General features: G+C 28.8%; 1 protein-coding gene across 1 annotated transcript; it reads right to left on the bottom strand.

Annotated features, from left to right (window-relative positions):
* Positions 1-3,427: 3,427 nt before the first annotated feature.
* Positions 3,428-16,592, bottom strand: LOC107445630 (sn-1-specific diacylglycerol lipase ABHD11). The gene is made up of 6 exons (XM_043054044.3): positions 16,236-16,592; positions 15,275-15,425; positions 13,575-13,748; positions 9,788-9,964; positions 6,380-6,564; positions 3,428-3,709 (listed from the first exon to the last, which is right to left on the bottom strand). Exons 1-6 carry the CDS (start codon positions 16,331-16,333, stop codon positions 3,577-3,579), a joined length of 918 nt encoding a protein of 305 aa, XP_042909978.2. The 5' UTR covers positions 16,334-16,592; the 3' UTR covers positions 3,428-3,576.
* Positions 16,593-16,736: the final 144 nt, after the last annotated feature.

The following is a 16,736-nucleotide window of genomic DNA, read 5'->3' as shown; positions in this document are numbered from 1 at the left end:
TGAGATGCCTAAAGTTATTTTTTATTACAAATTCCACTATTTTTAACAGATTAATTTATTCCAATACATGTTCTAAAAATATCTTAGTATCCAATAGATAAATTTATGTTCTAAAAATATCCTTTGTATCCAATAGATAAATTCATGTTCTAAAAAATATTCTTTGTATCCAATAGATAAATTTATGTTCTAAAAATATCCTTTGTATCCAATAGATAAATTCATGTTCTAAAAAATATCCTTAGTATCCAACAGATAAATTTATGTTCTAAAAATATCCTTAGTATCCAATAGATAAATTCATTATCTAAAAACAAAATCATATAATAGATAAATTCCTTTTTTAAAAACATCCTAAAGTATCCAATAGATAATTTCCTTTTCTATAGGTATTCTAAATTATACAAAAAGTTCATTTGCAAAAATATAACTTCAAAGATCTAAAAAGCAGGGTTGCATAGCTACTTAGTCTCTCTCACATCTAATAAGGGTACTTAATTATACTAAATATGACAAACCACATTTCTTATTCATAAATATCAGAAGCACCAATTTATAAAAATTTGGGATTAACACTGTTTCAATGCTGTCGATAAATTCCATCATTTGATACTGTATTGACATTGATGATAATGCTGATCAATAGCTGTATGTTCCTGACTTACTCTGTATACTTAGTTTTTTAGCTTTATATGGGTCATTCTCCAGAAAGTGTGACCCTAGTCTTTATTCAATGTATTTTGTTTCAAGATTTTTTTAAACAAATTATCAAAGCATTCCAATAACACATTTTAAAGGCAATAAATTTGTTAGTATCATAAATATTCCTAATAATTTAATTTGAATGTAGAATGTCACAATTGTCTTCAACTTTTGTCAGGTACTCAAAGTAAACTTTTAATATGAATCCAAAGTACAGTAAATACAAAGTGTAATTAATTTTTGTAGCTATATATCAAAATTATTAGAAATATATTTTAATATTACATCAGACAATGCAGACTCATAATTTATATGTCACTTTTTTAAATTATTATTAAAAAGATTATTAAATTTAATCCCTAAATAGCCACATAATTAAATTAATTAATAGCATGACCTTTTATTCTTTAAATACAAGATATATATATAGTCCACTTTCTGACTATAATTAATTAGTTTTGCATTCAAATCGGCCTAAAAATAATATTATTTTCACTATGCGTCTATACTGTCCCAATTTTCTATATTTTATTTTTCTATTATGATAAAAATTTTATTTTATTATTTATAACCCATCTTCCTTCTTTATTGGCACTACAGCCCAGAGTGGGTCTTAGCCTGCCGCATAATATTTCTCCAGGCAGCTCTATCCCTGATCTTAATCTTCCAGTTGGAGATATTTAAAATTATTCAAAATAGTTACACTGCCATATCCAGTCTCAGCCAAGCATTTCAAAACAGGTTATTTTGTAACAATTAACGCAACTTGTTTTTTAAAAAAAAATTCTTGTGTGTCATTATTAATATGTATCTTAAAGCAGCAAAATGAGTGAAATATAATTGCAGTCCGAATTAAGTTTTTCCTCCAGGTCACTCCTGTACCTTTATTATAGAAGAGTAGAAAATAAAAAAAAAATTTATTAACAAAAGAACAGAAAAATTTAAAATTTGGAAATAATTCCTGATCTCAAGGTGTTAAAAAAAGGCTATTGATTAATTTATAAACTAAATTAATAAAATAAATTGTTTAGAATGAAATATAAAAAATTTTCAGTTTTTGTTGTAATATTTTGAACAATCAATTGAAAGGAATATTTTTGTGCTAATATTTTAAAAGCCCAATTACAGAATATTTTTTCATTACTTTATTTAATTTATGCCAAAAAAAAAGTAGTACAGAGGTGAAATTTTTTCTCTTTAGTTGAGGGGCATCTCTCCTTGCAGTAATTAATTGCTTTATAAAATGCATGTAAAGTTTGTGCACATTAATTTTATAAATGATTGATATTTAAAAAAATACTTCATAAATCATATTTCGCTTCTCTTAAACATCACATTTTCCCTACATATATTAGGACCTCCAAAGACTTGGTTTCTCAACATACGGGGGTGTAACCTTACCTGGGTTACAAGGCGGGTACTTCAAAATTATCTTAAAACGCAAATTAAACTATAAATTCTTATTCTTTTTTATTCTAATCATAACACAAGAGAAACGTGTTCAACTAATCTTTGTACATTGTTTAAATACACAACAAACTCTTCGTGAACATTGGAGAATTACTTTCTTCTATTATTCTAACTTACGCAGCTTATGTAGATAAAAATATGTAGACTTCCCTTAAAACTAATTTTTTAGCAAATTTTAATGGTTTTCACGATCGAACATGCTGCCAAATTCGTTACTAATCCAGGTATAAATGCAACTAAATTTAATAATCTTGGAATAGTAAAATATCGTACTTTACATAAAAAAGGAAGCATTAATTAAAATAAGGTCAGAATAATATTATCAGCACATAAATTTAGGTCTAAGATGAAAATTGTTAAGAGCCTTTGATATATGTAGATATATGAACTAATAGCTGTCATACCATTTAACAAAACAAAGTAGGCGAATGCTACAGATTTTAAAATGCAAATTTATGAAAAACAACAACAGTTTTAAGTCCAAAAATTTCATGTAAGAAAGTTTTATCAAAAAGTGATCAACTTGAGTTTGTTCAATTGTGAAAATATATTATTCAAAACTTGAGTTAAGCGTTTTGTAAAATTATAAATGAAAACGTGGAAAATAACTTACCATATGCTCCACATTTTGTTCTGTTGTGAAACTCCAGCTGAAATGCATTTTTATTTTTCAAAAGCTTCTAAATCTGTTGAATGTTTTAAAAATCAGAGTTAAAAACATCTTAACACTCGCAGCCTGTTCTCTCTGTTAAGTGAATACTCTAATTTGACTTTGGAGGCACGAAAAACAAACATCATAACTGATTCCATAAGCTAAAAAATAAATCTATGAAGTAGAAAATATTTCTAGCAGTTTAGTTAATAAAATTCTTCTATTTTCTCCAAAAATAAAGCTTCAAACATTTCCAGAAAGCTATAGGGAATGTGTACAAAAGTGTGAAAAGCTGAGGAAAATTAAGGTATTTTTATAACACAAATACAATTATTCCATAAAGAGAATTATGACAAAAAAGTATAATCGAGATATAAAGTACTATTCATGGCAATATTTTTAAAAAATTAAAAATGTTTTATCACCGTCTGGTTTGTTTGACATAGACTAACTAATGCAATATTCTAAAATGAATGGTATTTGTATTGGACACCTTTCACAATTTTACTATAATATTGTAAGACAAGTATAAAAGGCACAGTTTCTGATGGCTGATGTGGAGAAGAATATATGATAACAGAAGTAAAAAAAAATAAACAAGAATTTAATAAAAACATTTTTATATCATAAATTACATTCTCAACAATTTCTAATAAAATAATGAATACTTTTTTCTCGTTTTAATTCGTGATAAATAACACTTATATAAATAGAACTTGTAATGTATATACTCTTATCAAACAATATACAAATCAGCCTATAAAGTCACAGAGGCATTGTATAAATTCAGTAGGTTTGTCACTGTGAACCCAATGGCCAGCTCCTTGAATTCGGATGATGTCGGCTTTTGGAAACAGAGCTTTAATTTTAAGTTCATCTTCAACTCTGCAATAATAAAACCTTACATTTTTTTCTAAAATGTTTACATGCATAAACAGTAAAAAAATATGTGTCATGCTAGTTTTTTTTCCAGAAATGTTTAGATATGTTACCATTAATGTGTGAAAATCTGGCAGTCTATAGAATGCCTAAATTTGTCCATTAAAGTATTGATATCGTACACTTTGTTTAGACATTCTGCAGTTTGTTTGTTTTTAAATTTAAATTTATTACGTAATTCCTCACACTCCACAAAATATAACATGAGGCATACAGATGTGAGAAAAGTACAATTGTAAATTAAAAAGAAACATAACAAAATTAAAAGGTTTAATACTGTGCACTTCACTTAGACATTCTGTAGTATGATAAGTGACAAACTAGCAAAATATTAAAAGTGTGCGCTTTGTTTACACATTCTATAGTATGATTAATGACAAACCAACAAAATATTAAAGGAATTACAATGTTCGCATAACTTAAATATTCTATAGCATGACTAATGACAAACCAGCAAGTATGAAATAATTAATATTATACACATTGTCTAAACACCTACAGAATGACAATTGAAAACTTACAGGCATTCTTTGCAATGACTAAACAAAGTATATAATAATACTCACATTTCATACTTTGCAAACAGAACATTTTTCATACAAAAGAATATCTAGGCATTCTACACAATGACTAGGCATTCTATAAAAACTAGGCATTCCATTCATTGATGGTAACATGTAAGTAAAATTGAAGAAAACTTATCATTTTCTGAATCTATCAAAACTATCTTTTTTTTCTACATAAAATAATTATGCATACAACACTTAATATAATTTCTCAAATTAAATCTAGCCAATCATTGCACATTAAAGGTGTGGCTAATTCATTTCTCTGGTGAGATCCGAACCGAACACAGCATCTTTTCTCTGCTAAAACTCATTGCAAATGGACGTGTAGTCCTATCTCTCTATAATCTTATTATTTTGCCGTAGCGTATATGTTTGTGATGTGGTTAATATTGTTAATAGTTATTTTTATCCAGAGTCACTATTATGGTATTGTGGTGTGTCGGTACACTTAAAGTATCAGAAGATTTATAGGTTAAACATTAAGATTTTATTAACCACATCACAAACATATACGCTACGGCAAAATAATAAGATTATAGAGAGATAGGACTACACGTCCATTTGCAATGAGTTTTAGCAGAGAAAGATGCTGTGTTCGGTTCGGATCTCACCAGAGAAATTAATTAGCCACACCTTTAATGTGCAATGATTGGCTAGATTTAATTTGAGAAATTATATTATTGGATTAGAATTTTGATAGACAGATTTTAGTTTTGGGTTTCAGTTTCAAATTAAAAGTTTCACTTCGTGAAAATTGTGATTGACGCATAAAAAAAAGGGAAAATAGTTATGGGTCACCACAGTCTTATTCCATTTTTAAGAAACAAGATTTTTAAATCTAAAGAGTGTATTATTTCTTCTATGTTGTACCATTTGTCGTGCCCTCTGTTGGGCAGTAGAAAAAAGCTGGAAAATAACTACCCTAGCAACAGTTTTACCTTGGCCCCAGTTGGCCTCAAAATTGGCTTGATAAGGGTCCTATAAGAACATGCACCGATGGACCCATATTGGGATGCCTAGATTTTTTAATATGGGTCCTAGAATGGCCTACATTGGGCGATATAGAACCAACATTGGCTAAATAATGGATATAAAATATCAGGTGAATCTGAAAATACTATATAGGATCGATATTGGTTGTAAAGTGGCTGTAAAATATCGGGTGAATCGGAAAATTCTATGTAGTTTTAAAATACGATAGGAATTAGTAGTAAATATAAGAAATGGAGTTCAAGAAGTAGTACTTTATTTGCATCACACTTCAACTGCCCAATAGGGCATTGATTGAAAATATCCTTGGGGATGATCTGAAGACACACCATTACAATTTTGATCTTCAGCAAAAGGATTGACTCCTCCGCTTTGGTAACCCAACACGCCGCTCCAGAAGTCAAGCACTTTATGGTACAACAGTTTAACAAGGACCGATATCGTGCACACTCGGTCCCTTTGAAGACTGATCAAAGGGATCACCCACCCACTCACTGACATCTGTGTTCTATGGCAAACTGTGTCTTAACAATCAGTTCACAGCGAGACTGATTGAACAAAGCCTTCATATATTACAAAAACAGCACTCAAAAAGTTACAAACACGATAGAAATTATAAAATTAATTAACCCACACTAAACTTGTCTCCCTCCCATTTATAAATTTCTTCGCTAATTAATATAGTTTACTACATTATTTAGCACATATGTGGTTCCATAAAATATTTCAAATTTATTGCTCAGGTCTTGCAGCTTAAAAGGCTGAAGACCACTGAAATAAGCTAATATTTATGAAATTCAGACATTTCCCTGTTAGTTAAAGTCTCACCAAGTGAGGAAGGATTAGATTTCAAGACTACTTTTATTATAAAATATAAATCTATAATTTTTATGCAAAAATAACTTAATTGGTTGTAAATTTATAACATATTGTACTTCTCTAAAAACCAAATCATCTTAGACAGTTGAAATATAGATTAATTTATAGCATAAAATGAATTATTTACACAAGACAACTCTAATGAAAATATTCAGTTTATGAATGAGATGTTAATTACTTGACAAATGGTGATGTTTCTCCACAGATAAAGATAGTATCTCCCATAAAATGACCCTCAAGAAGTGGCATTTCCAAAACTCCAGTTTCATAATTTTTTGCTAAAGCATCAATGTTTGGTTTCCATACAATTTTATTATTTTTCTCTGTTAAATTGGTCAAAAGAAATTGTCGAATTGGAGTTTCCTATAAAACAGGAAGGGAAAAAAATTATGGAGCAAAATATATCAATAAACTTATGTTAGATATTCTTTGTAATGAAAAGTTTTGCAAAAGATAATATTTGGTGCGTAAAAATTGATTTATTTAATAAATAAACCTTAAGACACATTTTTTAGTAATATATTTTCAAATATTTTTCTGTGCCAGGATAGCCTGGTCGGTAAGGAGCTGGGCCGATGTCCGAGAGTTTATGAGTTCGAACCCTGCCGGCCGAAGACTCCCCGTGTAGTAAATGGCGACTGATTCACGTTAAATCTGTCGAGTCGCAAAGTCCTCCGTGTTCCCATAACAAGTCAATACCACAGAGGGTACTGAATTGGAGATTGATCGTTCTCTGATTCAGGTCCAAACTACAATCTGTGGATGAATGAATGGATGTATGAATCCGCTCTATAAACGGGTGTGACGTATGGGTGCGGCAGAAGTCGAATTCTTGGCCATAGATGGCGCTACTGGAAAACAAGAGCAATCGCACCCCTCTGCCTTAACAGGCATACGAAAATAACAACAAACATTTTTCTGGTTTTATTTATTAATATAAGATGAATTTATTAATACTATTAAAAACACTTAATTATCGGTACATTAAAATTTATTAACAATTAGATGTTACCTTTAAAACAATAAATTGAATACAAAATAGGAAGAAAAATAAATTATTCATTAAGTGAATAGGAAAAATTGAATCAATCAGTATTTATTCGATGATAAAGAATTTTAATTCTTCCATTTTAGTAATTTAATTTCTATTTCTAATTTACTACACACAAAAATAAAATGTAAATAAAAGATTAAGATTTTACATTTTTGGATCAGTACCCCCAGAGGTATTGATTTGTTATGGGAACAAGGAGGACTTTGCGACTTGACAGATTTAACGTGCATTAGTCACTATTTACAACACGGGGAGTCTTGCCCCAGCTGGGATCGAACCCACAAACTCTTGGACATGGGCCTAGTGCCCTACCAACCAGGCTATATCAGCCTTTTATTTTTCAAAAAAATAGCACCATATAAATAAATAAAAATTTAATGATTTTAAATTCCTAAAATACTAACTATTAAAGTTTAAATAAAAACAGCAGTATTTTCACTTATAAGGTTGTAAATACGTCAGATGCAATAAGTTTGATCAAATCATGTTAATACAAAGTTTGAGCTTTCTCTACTGCTATCAAAATACAGGAGAGTATCTGTACAATGAATTTGTTACACAGAAAATTTCTCTTCTAACAAATCAGAGCTGTATCAAGGCGTGAAAGAGACTTAAGGGTAATCTAGAGTCCTATTGATCACAAATTGGCTAAAGTGATTACATATTCAAGAATAATGCAATTTTCAAAGAAAGTTTCACTGCTCCATTTCAGAACGTTTTACTGAAATGTTGGTAGGAAAAAATGTTCTTCAAAATTTTTAAGTTCAAAAAATCTTAATTTTTGTTCCATTAAAAAATTTCTACTCTTTAAAAATTTTATTTTTTCTAAACATTTATTGATACAGTAAAAAAGAGATCTTTAAATCTATAAACTTAAATAAAATCATTGCAAACGCACTTGATCCTGTCATCGCCTGCAAAGGTTCTGGATCAAAACCAAGTAATTCTAAAAAGTAATAAGTATCTTCTTTGGAAGAACGAACGCGTATAGGTAATTTTCTAAATGAGCATTAAATGCTAAATGGGTTAAAATACATTAACTGTGAGTATTTAAAATGGCGGGGGAATATATATATATATATATATATATATATATATATAAATGATAATTGACATGGAATGATAATTGATAAAATTAGAGAATTGGAAGAGAGCAGGTTTGAAAATTTACCTAACACGCCATCATTGAGGAATGGTCTGAAATGAATAAAACACCCCTTTTTTTCTGCCTACTGTGCAAAATTTAAACTCAAAACATAGAATGTACTTTTTAAATTTAAAAAAAGAAGTTATAATTGTCAGTTTTACTCTCAAATTTCTAATCATTTGGGCGAAGCATTAAAAATTGCAGAAGGCCTTGCAACAAACTATTTAATCAGAACGTTAAATAACATTTGAAATATTTTACATATGATGTAATGATTGTCTCCTTATAAAGAAATTTTCAGATGTTTATCTCATCGATTTATATCATTTTGGAAACATTATTAGAATTGAATGGAAGAATAAGAGATGATGTAATGCTTTGCAACTTTTGAGAAGTGACAAAGAACTGTTAACTGCTTTATATACTACATGAGAAATTCACTGGAGGTCAACCAGTTTTATCCCAAGGAAATGATTTTTAGAGAATCTTCAGAGGGAGGAATGAGGACTTCAATAATTTCGATCCGATGAAAATTTAATTCCTCACAAAATATTTTAACTTGTGCAAAAAAAAAATTTGCGGAAATTAGTGGGGAAAATAGAAAAAATCTGAAAAAAAGCGGGAATCCGCGAAATTAACGGAAGAATCACATCCCTGACTGCACAAAACTTGTTTTTTAATTAAGCAATTCACTTGAAAATATTAGTGATAAAAGATGCTGGAAGATATGAAAACACATGAAATATTTTTTTTAGAAACATCTTAAGGTCAACTGTATGAATAGGACTTTTTTTTAGTCAGATCATTAAATTAGATGATTTTCAAAGGGGAAATTGTGCTTCGTAAATTTTTACTATTGCTATACTTTTTAAAACTGACATTTCTTTATTAATTAAACTGTCAATTAAAACCGAGTTCACCGAAACTTTTCAATTATTAATCCCACTTTCAAGTAAAAAATTTCTTAGGTTAAATAATATTTAAATGCTCATGAACAATATTAATTTTAATTCTATAATTTTGGACAAAAATCCTTTTCCTTTCAAGGAACACGAATACACATTGCAACTCATTTTTCATTCAAGCAATATGAATACATAATGAAATGACATACTTGCAAAACATTTTTCATTCAAGCAATATGAATGCATAATGAAATGACATACTTGCAAAACATTTTTCATTCAAGCAATATGAATACATAATGAAATGACATACTTGCAAAACATTTTTCATTCAAGCAATATGAATACATAATGAAATGACATAATTGCAAATCATTTTTCATTCAAGCAATATGAATACATAATGAAATGACATAATTGCAAATCATTTTTCATTCAAGCAATATGAATACATAATGAAATGACATAATTGCAACTTACTGGCACCCCTTGTGACATGTATTTATCAATGGCATTTCTGGCTTGATTAAGAGTTAAGTTTTCAACCTGAGCGATTGCTTCCTTCATAAGACGTAAATATGTAACTGATAAAGTTGATGTAACAGGCAAAGTGTTTGGAGATATATCTACTACAACAAGCTTTCTTACTTTATCTTGCTGTTAAGAGAAAGAAATAACATTCAGTATGAAAAACAATAACAGACTGGATTCTTATATGTTCATCAGCTAAACTAGGGGAACACAACTTTTTTGAGTGAAGGGCCACTTGCACAGCAAGTAGAGTAACGAAGGGTCGCATGCATATTTAGTCATGTTAACGGCAAATATGATGATTTTTATCTAAACATTAGTGTTCTAAGCACCAGATATTTTTACAATAAACTTAATAACATATTTGCAGAAAAATAAATACTTTTAATTATTTAAATTTATTTCAAACTAAAAACACTGATGCATTTATTTAAAAAACTTCTTCAATTTTTCACAATTTTATTGGGAGAGGTGATATAAATTCTATCCAAAAAGAAGCTTACAGAATGAAAGTGCAAAAAAAGAACAAAATATGTATTTTATAGAGTAATATAAATTTGAATTAAATAATTTGATAAAAGAAAACTTATAATGTTTAAACAAAAACCAAATTAAAAGAAATTTTTACTGCGTTCAGAAGATCCCGCTGGCCGCATGAGGCCCGCAGGACATAGGTTGTACACCCCTAAGCTAAACTAAAGATCTCTAAACTTTTTTGCACTGACTCTTCAACTAAGACTTGGTACCCTATTGTGCATTTTTTTTGTAATCAAAGTAGGCTCAAAAATTAAGTCTTTTTTTTTTTTTTTTGGAGTTAAAATATGCAAAAACATTTTGTAAAAGAGTTTCTTTTTCAATATAGAATAAGGTCATAAAAAAAGAAAAGAAAACAGAGCAAAAATTAAATAAAAACAAAATTTAAAATGTAAGTTTAGTTAAGTTATGATTTAATTTATGAAATACAAAGAGAAAATGTACATACTAATGAAAATATGTAAAATACTTACAAGACATATACAAAAAATTGAATTCTATATGATTCACTTCAAAACAAAGTCCTAATTTGAAATCATAGCTTCACATTTGCATTTCTTTAACAGATGTCTCACAAATTTTATGCCAAAGAGCCACATGGACACTCATTCTACTAATTCTTAATAGTATGTTATACCGCTAAAAATATTTTTTTCATGCCAAATTCTACTTCACCTCCATTGGCAATTTAAAGAAAAGTGAATTCATGTAAACCATGAAGTTTCAAATGCTGAAAAAATGTTTTCACAATATCAGAATGCAAACAAATTATGGCACTGCATAATCCTGCCTTAATTTGTTTAAATTTTGAAATCTTTTTCAGAATTTAAAACCTAATGGCTTACCTAAACTTATTTTTCTAAACTTCAAATAAAATATAAAGTTGAAAGAAAATTTGCCATGAAGGATTTCTCTTGTGGCTAATGATAAGGATTTCTCTTGTGGCTTCTCTTGTGGCACCCTCTTAATGGCTAAGATCTAACCAGCAAATGGGGAGGTCATATCTTTTCTCCAGCTCTTAAAAAATTTGCTTTTTTTTTTTTTACAGTTTTAAAATTATTTTATTACCCAGCCTCTTTTCTGTTAAGGCATCTTGAGTAAGGCGTATTTTTTTTGACCGTCAACGAACAGCCGACCCAATTTTTGGGCTATTAATTATTGAACTATTAATTTTCAACTCTGTAGTCTTGTAATTTTGAATCCAATCCAGAAGACAAGGGAACTCCTGGATCAAGTATTGGGAGAAATTGCCTTCGCGGAGGACTTTTTGATGAAACCAATCCCCATTTGCATTACACGGAGAGAGAAACCACGAAAACCTCCCACAGTTAGCGGGACGACTAGGGAACTTTAACCCATGATCCATCTACCACTGAGGATATTTTACGTCAGCACTGTAGTCGGTGCGAGCTGGGTGCAGAATTCGTATTGACCAGCAATGGCTAGGATTTGATCCCGGTTCACCTCATTGGCGGGCAAAGGCTCTCCTAAACTGTTATTGTTCGAGTAAGGCATTTTGAGTAATTTTAACTTATTTACACACAATGTCATCATACTGCATCATCATGGCATCATACTGCAATTTTAAAATGCTAACAGATTTGTGTTTTGCCAGTGAGGGAGGTATCTGTAGCTGTTTTTGAGACTGTTGGTCATTTATTGTCAATTTTTTTGAGAAATATATCATGGGTAGCCAATATGAAAGAGAAAATATCCAGGACGATTTTATGAAATAATATAAATTTCATGCTAACAATTGCATACAAACAGTAAGATACAAAAACTATGTTACACATATAACTAATTTAAATTGACCGTAACATTTTCAATTTATGATTTACATTAAATATACTTTAATATAAAATGTTTTCATAATTTTTTTCCCATATTTTTTAAATATTAATAGATACTAAATATATTTCAGAATAACAAATTTTTCAATAAAATGAAAAATAGACAGTTTTGGATAAAAAAATAGAGAGTTTTGAATAAAAAATGGAGATTTTTTAATAAAAAAAACTTAAATTTTAAAATATTTAAAAATGGAAAGCTATAAATTAATTACTAAAAATAAAACTTGTTTATCTCTTTAGCTTAAATACCATGTACTAAAATCTATTTTGATATTTTTCCTGAGTATTTTTTATTTTTAGAAAATTTTCTAAGATAAAATGTGCAAATATCAAAAATACTTTTATTAAAACAGTAGAGTTGGAAGCTATGCACATCCTTTATTACAATTAAACTATTCCATTGCATTACGTATATCAGTTATTGTGTTTCATGTGAATATTATTGTGTGAGATCAAATATAAGATAAATAAACTCTATGTAAAAAAAAACATGGGTTAATTACTGGATATCTGGCTTTAATCTAAGAAACTTAGCTTCATGAATAATCAACTGCAGATGACTGGACAGGATGCCTTTGGCTTGTACAAGACAGTTGCACAGGTACAAAAGATTTGCTTATGTTATTAATGTTAAAATATAATTAAAATAAACTGTGGTGGGCTAAGATGGGCCTGTTATTATAGACTAGATGCTGGTGGACCAGTTTAGAAACTCCTGATCTAGAAATAACCAATGGATGAAAAAGGTAATCACCTAGTGGCTCAGTCACATTGCAAAGTATCAAAAATATTTTGAACCTTTTATTACTACTTCAACAATTTCTGACATAATATATTTTTAAGATTAGGATTCTCTTGTGAATGGAAAATTGTGTGTGAAACATAAATATTTTTTTAAACAAAAAAAAAAATAGAAATGAAAGCAACTATTGGCTGAGAATTTTGCTCAAGATTCACGTCAAAGGTAAATACATAGTGATACAGAATAGAAAATCGTAATAAATCTGAGTTGGCCAGGACAGCGAGGAACAGTAAAATCAATATGTATTCTTAAGAAAATAGTTCACACTATTGAATTAAAAATTAATAACATGCTTGGCTCTGTGTCTCTTTCTCTTAAACTCATAAAAAGAGTTGATAAATGGTTCAAATTTCCACTTAGTATATAAAAAAAACATTCGACTACAGCACCCAACAAATACATAGCTCTAAAAACATACATAGCTACAAAAAAAAAACATAGCTAAAATGCTTATAAGGACCAAAGAGTTACAATAATGAAGTATATATGATTCAAAGAAGTAAAATAAAAAAAAATCAACTAAAAATTTAAAGAATCAAACAATTACATTTTCAATGGTGAAATGAATGGCTGTTCTTCCTCCAAGACTGTGACCTATCAGAATAGCTTCAGGAATATTTTGTTTATTCATAAAGTGCTTCAGATCAGCAGATGACAAACTTATACTGAAGTCATCAGTGTGAGGACTGTCACCATGGTTTCTGGCATCTAAAGTGTAAACCTTAAAAAAATGGTAAAAATTTTGCTTGTAAAATCTATAAATGAGCAGAAACTATTTTAAAAAATATACAATGAAGAGGGTAAAATATTTATTTTTATAATCGTCATGAATAAACAAGTCAAAATTATTGCTTTCATAGTAGCCACACGAAATCAAGAAGTAATTATGTTACTTAATTTTCTAAAAATTTAAAAACATATTAAATAGCTGTTACTTAAAATACACTGGTATTTAAAATTAAGAGAATTTCCATATTTTGTTGTAATTTTCTGTTGTATATTGTAAAACTATTGCTTCCAAACAAAAATGTAAATCTTCTGTGTCGAATTTTCTTAATTTCTAAAACCCACTGACTAATATTCAATCAGGAGACAAATTAATTAGATGAGTTCTGGTAAATGTTCATTTCAGTTTATAGATTGCAAAATAAAATTACAGGCATGTAATAATAGAAGAGATGAAGTAACATTTTAGTGAATTTGAGTAAATGAACTTTAGAGTTTATACTGAAACAGAAGAAGCTAAAGACTAGGCTAGAGATACATTTGGGCTATGTTTCGGAGGTCCGAGCACGCCCAAGTCCAAAGAATTTTAGTTCGAGCCTGAGATACATAAAATTTCCTAGAGCCATCGGACAAAGGCAAAATTTTCATCTCACTACTTGCTTTTGATGTCTAAATAAAGAAATTAGTCATTCAAATCTTTTTTACCACTAACATGTGAAGAAGAAGAAAAAAAAAACTAAGAGAAAAATCTAGAACAGAATATGTAAGAGAAATGTTGAAGAGAAATTGTCAACAACAAACATTCAATCTGCCAATGAGAAATCCTCTTTGTAAACTGGGAAGTTAAGGAATTAATTTTATTTTTCTCTGCTTCATCTACTGCATATATGAACATATTTTTCAGTGTAGAAAACCCTTAAATATTAAACAAAAATAAGCATGGCTTTAATGAAAATAAAGTGTAACATTTAAGAGAATTAGTATTTTTAACTATTTAAGATTTCTTGAAAACTATTAGTATTTAGAATTTTTTGTTCCATAATATTTTATTTCAACTTAGTCTGTGATCATTGGGTGAGCATTAGAAAAAGCTCCCTCATCCCCAAATCTCTTTTCAGTAAATGAGACTGAGCCAATGTCAGATCTCCGTCTCATCTCCAGACTATGTCCTGTCTTTATATCTAGTTCAAAATCCACCAATTGTCAAAATCTGAAAATCCATCACACTCATTTAAGCCAAGACATTCACATTCTTGGTGTTTTAATTCGGCAATTTTTCTTCTCAGTTATTCACGAACTTAGATCATTTTTTTCATCCCAAAGCCACTCAGAGATTGTCACTTGGATTATTTACCTAATGAGGTCTTCAGAATTTAAATAAATGAATGTTGTATATAGTTAAGCAATGCTAAAATAAGAGATCTCTCCAAAAAACCTCAATCTTTTTCAAAAGTCTCACTTGTGCTATTCATTTACTCAAATTTTCAAATCTGTATTATAAATATTAAAATGATTTCTTACAAATCTTTCTGTTTTTCTTGATATTGCTTTGCCAAGACTTCTCCAGTTTAATTTAGATCCCAGAAATCCATGCAAAATTATCAAAGGTACAGGTGAAACAGGTTTAGCATCAGGTTTGTGTAGTGCATAAGAGAGATCCACAGGTATCAAGCTAAACATGAAAAAATATGTATAATTTTGAGATTGAAAGCAATACTTGATAAAACATTCTAATAAAATCAATAGAGGCTATTAATCAATAGAAATAATCAACAATCTGAAAAATAATAACTTCAATGTCTTTCCAAAAGCTATAGCAAAAAACATTTATATAATCAGTCTAAACAATTATATTTATATAATCAGTCTAATTTTCAATGGATTCTCAAATCTTGAAAAAAAAGTTTTTAACATTAAGATAATCAAAAATAAACCCATTTCAAATTTTCTATTCCCAAAAAACCGATTCTTCCAAATTAAATTAGAGATAATTTCTCCAGGATTTAAAATTCTTCAAACTTTTTGTAAAATATCCTGTTTTCGCGAAATTGTGATATGTCATCATCATTTTGTAAAAAATAGGATCCTGGAGCAGTAAAAAAAAAACAAATTGTCTGTCCACATTTACTGTCAAAATTCTACTACAATTTTCTAACTTGTTTCTGTAAGGGTCCTGTTTTGGGGAATATGCAAAAGCGAGATCATGTATTTGCGAAAAAGCACAGAAACCACATAATTCAATGAGTTTTAGATTCAAAATTACAAATAAAAGACGTCGTTGACATCGTTTTTCATGAGAATTTTAAAAAAGACAAAATTTTAAAATGAGAAATATTGTGAAGGTGTAAAGCATCCACTTTTGTAATTATTAAATTTGGTGAAGTTTCTTAAATTTAATTTAAATATAAAAATACAAAAGGGAAAAATGAGTCATAAAACATTTCTCAGCAAAGCATTATAAGCAATAATATATTAACTTTACCTATTACAATTAACAGCAGATACCGATAAGGATTTTGAAAATATACTTATTAAATTTCTAAATTTTTTAATTCTTATTAAGTTTAATGTGCAGTTCATTTTTATATTGATTGATTACAGCAAACAATTGTTTTCAACGATTGTGCAGACTAGGGATATTGATAATTAGTAATATCCTTTAAAAAATTTATTCAAATGTCGCTTGAATTATCACCATTAACTTTATCATTGAGAAATGATGATAAATCACGCTGTAATTTTTTCCTAGATTTTCAACTACAAGATAATGTATTTTGACCGCATTTATAAGCTCACCGGTCTTTCTTTTATTTATTTACATTTTTCTTAAGCAGAAAACAGTTTTATCTGGTCAAAGTTAAATGTTTCAAAATTGAAGATAAACTGTTTCAAATATTGAAATAGTCGTACAAAGAAGTTAGTTTAAATAACGTAAAAAGAATGATTTGAATAAAGTTTTTATTTAAGTTATTCTCTTTATTTA

The sequence above is a fragment of the Parasteatoda tepidariorum genome, chromosome 2, assembly GCF_982258835.1.
Source record: "Parasteatoda tepidariorum strain Cologne lab strain chromosome 2, Ptep-v5.0, whole genome shotgun sequence".
Lineage (NCBI taxonomy): Eukaryota > Metazoa > Arthropoda > Arachnida > Araneae > Theridiidae > Parasteatoda > Parasteatoda tepidariorum.
The sequence above is the reverse complement of the archived record's forward strand: the minus strand, read 5'-3'. Positions and strand labels throughout refer to the sequence as shown.